The following is a 7,748-nucleotide window of genomic DNA, read 5'->3' as shown; positions in this document are numbered from 1 at the left end:
AGCCTGGGGCCCTGCAGGGCCCTATCGTTAGCCTGGGCCCTATCGTTAGCCTGGGGCCCTACAGGGCCCTATCGTTAGCCTGGGGCCCTACAGGGCCCTATCGTTAGCCTGGGGCCCTACAGGGCCCTATCGTTAGCCTGGGACCCTGCAGGGCCCTATCGTTAGCCTGGGACCCTACAGGGCCCTATCGTTAGCCTGGGGCCCTACAGGGCCTTATAGTTAGCCTGCAGGGCCCTATCGTTAGCCTGGGGCCCTACAGGGCCCTATCGTTAGCCTGCAGGGCCCTATCGTTAGCCTGGGGCCCTGCAGGGCCCTATCGTTAGCCTGGGGCCCTGCAGGGCCCTATCGTTAGCCTGCAGGGCCCTATCGTTAGCCTGGGGCCCTACAGGGCCCTATCGTTAGCCTGCAGGGCCCTATCGTTAGCCTGCAGGGCCCTATCGTTAGCCTGGGGCCCTGCAGGGCCCTATCGTTAGCCTGGGGCCCTGCAGGGCCCTATCGTTAGCCTGGGGCCCTGCAGGGCCCTATCGTTAGCCTGGGGCCCTGCAGGGCCCTATCGTTTGCCTGGGGCCCTACGGGGCCCTATCGATAGGGGCTCTACAGGGCCCTATCGTTAGCCTGGGGCCCTACAGGGCCCAATCGATAGGGGCCCTACAGGGCCCAATCGATAGGGGCTCTACAGGGCCCTATCGTTAGCCTGGGGCCCTACAGGGCCCTATCGTTAGCCTGGGGCCCTGCAGGGCCCTATCGTTAGCCTGGGGCCCTGCAGGGCCCTATCGTTAGCCTGGGGCCCTACGAGGCCCTATCGATAGGGGCCCTACAGGGCCCAATCGATAGGGGCTCTACAGGGCCCTATCGATAGGGGCTCTACAGGGCCCTATCGTTAGCCTGGGGCCCTACAGGGCCCTATCGTTAGCCTGGGGCCCTGCAGGGCCCTATCGTTAGCCTGGGGCCCTACGAGGCCCTATCGATAGGGGCTCTACAGGGCCCTATCGATAGGGGCTCTACAGGGCCCTATCGTTAGCCTGGGTTCCTACAGTACAAATGTCTTCTAAATCATGACAGTTTTCTGAAAAAACTGTGTTTATATGTCAGTCGTTCTCAAACACTTTCATATCAAGGATCATGTAGTTTCCGCCGACCCCCATCTGAAAATATGCTGTTCCAGGGACCCCCCCAGATGCAAAGATTTGAGTTAAAAACGTTCGCTGTGAAAGAATATATATTGAAAGATTTGCGCCACATTTCAAAAATAGCAGACATAATGTGTCTGCTATTTTGTGTAACATAATGATATAATGAACACCAAAAGGGGTTCCCGCCCAGAATGGGTTAAAATAGTTCAACTTGCCTGTATCTACAGATCAGCTGTTGGACTATTTTAAAATGTATTTAAAAATAGTAAAAGAAAAATGGCAAAAAAAAAGTTTAGGGGTAAGGGCACTGCGAGATAGACCCCTCGACAGATGTTTAGGGGTAAGGGCACTGCGAGATAGACCCCTCGACAGATGTTTAGGGGTAAGGGCACTGCGAGATAGACCCCTCGACAGATAGACCCCTCGACAGATAGACCCCTCGACAGATAGACCCCTCGACAGATAGACCCCTCGACAGATGTCCTCTGCACTAAATGCAGAGACACAGAAAGCCCTTTCTGTGTCTCTCTCTCTACATGGTCTGTGTCTCTCTCTCTACATGGTCTGTGTCTCTCTCTCTACATGGTCTGTGTCTCTCTCTCTACATGGTCTGTGTCTCTCTCTCTACATGGTCTGTGTCTCTCTCTCTACATGGTCTGTGTCTCTCTCTCTACATGGTCTGTGTCTCTCTCTCTACATGGTCTGTGTCTCTCTCTCTACATGGTCTGTGTCTCTCTCTCTACATGGTCTGTGTCTCTCTCTCTACATGGTCTGTGTCTCTCTCTCTACATGGTCTGTGTCTCTCTCTCTACATGTCTGTGTCTCTCTCTCTACATGGTCTGTGTCTCTCTCTCTACATGGTCTGTGTCTCTCTCTCTACATGGTCTGTGTCTCTCTCTCTACATGGTCTGTGTCTCTCTCTCTACATGGTCTGTGTCTCTCTCTCTACATGGTCTGTGTCTCTCTCTCTACATGGTCTGTGTCTCTCTCTCTACATGGTCTGTGTCTCTCTCTCTACATGGTCTGTGTCTCTCTCTCTACATGGTCTGTGTCTCTCTCTCTACATGGTCTGTGTCTCTCTCTCTACATGGTCTGTCTCTCTCTCTCTACATGGTCTGTGTCTCTCTCTCTACATGGTCTGTGGCTCTCTAGAATTAGATCGGTAGGATTGTTCGGCTTCTTGAAAAACCTCTTCCAGGATTCTTCTAAACGTCGTCCACTCTTCTCACGTCCTCCTCCACCAGCCAGATGTTTCACCTCCAGAGGCTCATTCGTCGGACTCGTACCTGATGGCGAAAACAACCAAAACAGCACAGATGTTTCTTAAGCGTTCAGACCTGGATAGTTTGAGCGGCGCGACTACGCACAAGGTACTGTAGAGGGCAGCACGGGTCCATCAAAATTAGACCCCGTCCGAAACGGGACCGGTGATATCTGAACCGAACCGCTACGGATCCCAGAAACATTCTAATTGGCCGCGCCCGCCCCGGAAACGGCCCCGAAAGGATCGGATCTGGTCCGAAACGGAGCCAGAAGGATTTGACTGTCTGGACCCGGTCCGACCAAAACGGCGTCGATCCGATCCGATCCGATCCGATATAGATCCGGACCCATAGTGTGTTCTCTGCAATATTATATGCTTCAGGAGTCCAGGAGTCGAGCGAACGGACACGCCGCGAACGGTCGCCTGGTATGTTCGCAATCGAAGCGACTGTGGAAACAACTATGTATCTATCTATTCTACAGGTTTGAACGCACCTTGAGAAACACAAGTAGTGTCTATGCGTGCACGATACTGTGCACAATGCATGAACAAAAACATATACTAGGGATGCACAATGTTGGTTTTTTTAAAACCAACATTGAGAAACCTCGCTTCTCAAGGCCGATACCGATAAACCTCTCGCTTCTCAAGGCCGATACGATAAACCTCTCGCTTCTCAAGGCCGATACCGATACTAATAACCGATAATACAAATACATACCTAAAAAGGACATACTAGTCAGTAACGGAATGTAACAAAGCTTAAAGCAACCCAACTAAGCTAATGTAACATAGCTTAAAGCAACCCAACTAATGTAACATAGCTTAAAGAAACCCAACTAATGTAACATAGCTTAAAGGACCACTTCACCACTTTTCAACATCTCTTCATATAATTGGTCCTCACTAATGTTCATGATAAAACACCACAATTTTTTCCTACTCAGTCTGTGTCTCATAGGAGGGCTTTGGGCAGTTCGGACACCCGTCCACCAGTGACATCATCATTAGGCAGATTTTTTTTAAACAAGATTTGTTTTAAAATATATTTCGATTTTTATTATCGTGAGAACGATGGCTTCAACTTTTGCATTGCAACTTTTCAGGAAAAGAAAGCCTGCCGTTTCTATTAGCTTGGATTCACCATCAATGATGTCACTGGTGGACGGGTTTCTGAACTGCCCACAGCCTTCCTATGAGACACAGACTGAGTAGAAAAAAATGATGGTATTTTATCATGAACATTAGTTAGGACCAATTATAGGAAGAGAAGTTGAAAAGTGGTGAAGTGGTCCTTTAAAGAAACCCAACTAAGTAAGAATGTAACATAGCTTAAAGAAACCCAACTAAGTAAGAATGTAACATAGCTTAAAGCAACCCAACTAAGCTAATGTAACATAGCTTAAAGCAACCCAACTAAGCAAATACAGACACATAATCAGCAGATAAAACAAATAATCATTTAGCAGAACTGAAATTATGTCATCATGATGTCATCGTGATGTCATGTCTCACCTCTGCAGCCTCTTGCGTCTTGGTCAGAATCTCCTTCATGTTGCGATACGCCGCGGTCTGCTGGAACTTCCTGTCTAGTTCCTACAGCACGCACACGCACACGCACACACACACACACACACACACACACACACACACACACACACACACACACACACACACACACACACACACACACACACACACACACACGTATGCACACCCGCACACGCAAAGTCGCACGATTAGTTACACACGTCACCGCAGTGAAATTTGTTCTCCGCATTTGACCCATCTCTTGGAGCGGTGAGACGCAGCGTGCGCCGTGCTCGGGAATCATTAGTTGATTTGCAAGGACTCAGCCAAGCAGGGACTCAGCCAAGCAGGGACTCAGCCAAGCAGGGACTCAGCCAGGCAGGGACTCAGCCAGGCAGGGACTCAGCCAGGCAGCCAGGCAGGGACTCAGCCAGGCAGCCAGGCAGGGACTCAGCCAGGCAGCCAGGCAGGGACTCAGCCAAGCAGGGACTCAGCCAGGCAGGGACTCAGCCAGGCAGGGACTCAACCAGGGACTCAGCCAAGCAGGGACTCAGCCAGGCAGGGACTCAGCCAGGCAGGGACTCAGCCAGGCAGGGACTCAGCCAAGCAGGGACTCAGCCAGGCAGGGACTCAGCCAGGCAGGGACTCAACCAGGGACTCAGCCAAGCAGGGACTCAGCCAGGCAGGGACTCAGCCAAGCAGGGACTCAGCCAGGCAGCCAGGCAGGGACTCAAGCAGGGACTCAGCCAAGCAGGGACTCAGCCAGGCAGGGACTCAGCCAGGCAGGGACTCAGCCAGGCAGGGACTCAGCCAGGCAGGGACTCAGCCAAGCAGGGACTCAGCCAGGCAGGGACTCAGCCAAGCAGGGACTCAGCCAGGCAGGGACTCAAGCAGGGACTCAGCCAGGCAGGGACTCAGCCAGGCAGGGACTCAGCCAAGCAGGGACTCAGCCAGGCAGGGACTCAGCCAGGCAGGGACTCAGCCAGGCAGGGAAGCATTGGGTCCCTGTGGCAGTTCACCCTGCCACTGAGACTGAAGTTAACAAACAGGGTTTGAATTTGCAGAGGATGAGATTTGTTTGACATTATTTATTGTGCATTTGTGACCAGATTTGACCGAGGGGCTGCCATTGGATTTTTTTGAATTTCCGTTTTTTCATGTCATGTGAAAGCAGGGAATCATAGCTTCAAATTGACATATTGGTTGTTCAGTTTGACCCACCAGGTTTGGAGATATGGCTTATAGAAAAATGTCTTGCAGGAGTAGTGGAAAAAAGACCAAGCAGAGAAAATGGACTTCTAAGCTTTAGTTCAGTGATCTGTGACTTTAGGGGGCGCTGTTTTCCCTTCATTACTCCATTAGTCAACCAGCAGTGTTGCCATGTCTGCTTATTATAATTAGTTGGCCTTGTTTCTAAAGAAAAATAATGCATAGGCCTACTGTACCAATTTTATAATAATTTATAACCTGTTAATAAAAATGTATTTGACAAAAATAAAGTGTAGTTGATTATTTGGGCTTGTTTTTAATGTTGATTATGGAGAGTTGGTAACCAAGTGGACCCTTATTAGATCTTTAACTATCAAGTGTAAAAAGAAACCTTAAAAAGGTCCATTTTGTTTCATTTTACACTCTCAAGATATACATAATTGTTAAACATCTGCATTACTTAATTTACAATAAGTCTACACAATTAGAGAATGTTGTTATCTTGATCGTTTTCCTGTTATCTCTCCTTTTTAAAATAGGCTACTGTATTTATTTGGCCTTTTGTAGTATGAAAAAGGGAAAATAACAGTGGCAGATAAATTAGGCCTATGTAAATGTTCCAGATGAGTACAAATAAAAGAGCTATATGAATGCAATAAATAAAAAAACAGTAACCAACAGACAACAGGACAGTTTGCTCTCAAACCCTCCCAGCACAAATTGTGCCCTCTTGGCTCTTCTCTTAATTCCTCTGTTTCATTAGCCTGTTATTATTATTATTTGTCTGCAGACCCCCATCTGAAAATAATTTATGCCAGACACAAGATTTGTGTTGTTTGTATGCATGTAGATCCGCTATTTTCGCTTATTTTGGGCTTGTTTTCATATACCGGGTTGCTTATTTCTCTCGCAGAAACTGGCAACCCCACAATGATAGCCGTTAGCTACATTTAGCTAATATATTGATATCAATCCTGTAAGCTAAAACAAGTACATTATCGCGCTATATTACATATCGATGCGATCTGCGTTATTATGACCTTAATTTTCATGGCAGGTACATTCCAAAGCAACTAATAATAACCACGTTATGGTGACATAATGTTACAATGTTTACAATACATTCATTCGAGTCTTCTTCTTCTGCTATTGGAAATAGGAAGCCATTTCAGCATTTTCCATTGTTGTGGTCAACAGTGCCCCCAGCTGGAACATTAGCATGAATTAGCTTTAGGCGGACCAAAATAAACACACTTTTTACAAAATATCGTTGTTAATACTTATTTCTGTGCTATTTCTGTTAGCCAGTTAGTAAAAGACTAGTATTATCTTCCAAAACGATTGTGTACAAAAAGGCGGATTTTAGCGGAATTTGCATACTATAGCAGGGAAGCCGTATGTCTAGTTAGCATTGGTTAACCCAATGGTTATAACATTAGACATAGTGACATGTTTAAGCATTTATTTCATATTTATATGTCGATATCAGCTCTGACATTTATTACAGACCTGCTCTAACATGACATGAATAATAATATAGCTTCAGATTATTTTAGACAGAAAAATAAAAAAGGACAAAGAAAATAGTCTTTCAGCTGTCCTCAACAATTGCCACCCCCGCGATGGCAGGCTCTATATCGCGTGTGGTCACATTTGTTGATTGATAATGGATTGTTGACTTCATTGAAGGGAGCAACTACTGTGGGGTATGGGGAACATGCCAACAGTGGGAGGGTTTGTTTAGAGAACTCTTTAATCATATTATGTGGATAATTTATAGTATTATGTGACACTAAAATGTATGTTATGAATTATGATGTCTCTGGACATTGGGAATGCACTGGTATGATTGTGGAATCAATCCAGGGTTGGTTTGGTCCATGGGAGGGGCCTAGCCTTTATAAGGAGCACCTGCCACTGCCCGGGCGATCAATGTAGGATTGCACAGGGTGCAGAGCAGACCTAGATAGAGCCAACCTGGCCAGTGGGCTGTATATACTTCTTTTTGTATGATGTTTGTTGGAACGACCATTTCATGTGAACTCTGCAAGGTGAATAAAAACGTATTGGATTGTGCATCAAAAGACTCTTTTGGGCCCACACTACCTTCACACTAAGTGTGAAGGTTTTTACAGTCTTTGTTATATGTCTATGTTGTTTTTTTCTCATCAACTAGTCAACTAGTACCAACAAGGTCGACTAGTGGATTTATTAGTCGACTAGTTGAATAGTCGAATAGTTGAATAGTCGAATAGTTGAATAGTCGAATAGTTGCTTAATGCCCTAGTGCGCACACGCATGCACGCACGCACGCACGCACGCACGCACGCACGCACGCACGCACACACGCAGTACCTTCTCGGCCAGCGTCAGCTGCTCCTGGACTCGCAGCAGGTCGTGCTTGGCAGAGACCAGGTTGAGCTGCAGGTCTTTCTGAGACGCGGCGCTGCAGCTCAGGGTCTTCTCATAGTCCTGTCTGAGCGCCGAGACCGTGGCCTCCAGGCTGGACACCTCCTGGGATTGGTCAGGACCCTGGGGAGACACAGGACAACCACAGCCAATCAGGAGGCTGGGAGACACACCACAACCAACCAATCACAAGGAGTGGTCAG

The 7,748-nt window shown here is 47.6% G+C and overlaps 1 protein-coding gene across 1 annotated transcript in view; it reads right to left on the bottom strand.

The window, feature by feature from the left end:
• Positions 1-2,386: 2,386 nt before the first annotated feature.
• The window catches only part of lztfl1 (leucine zipper transcription factor-like 1), a gene marked incomplete at its 3' end in the record, with an annotated part of 40,108 nt that continues 34,746 nt past the window's right edge, over positions 2,387-7,748 (bottom strand). The window contains exons 8-10 of the mRNA XM_079531413.1: positions 7,492-7,668; positions 3,913-3,993; positions 2,387-2,419 (exon numbers count right to left, since the gene is read on the bottom strand). Of these exons, the coding sequence (XP_079387539.1) occupies positions 2,387-2,419; positions 3,913-3,993; positions 7,492-7,668 (291 nt within the window). The remainder of the gene's footprint in view (positions 2,420-3,912; positions 3,994-7,491; positions 7,669-7,748) is intronic.

The sequence above is a fragment of the Electrona antarctica genome, assembly GCF_951216825.1.
Source record: "Electrona antarctica genome assembly, contig: scaffold_152, whole genome shotgun sequence".
In the NCBI taxonomy this organism is placed as follows: Eukaryota; Metazoa; Chordata; class Actinopteri; order Myctophiformes; family Myctophidae; genus Electrona; species Electrona antarctica.
This window is presented reverse-complemented; position numbering and strand designations above follow the sequence as displayed.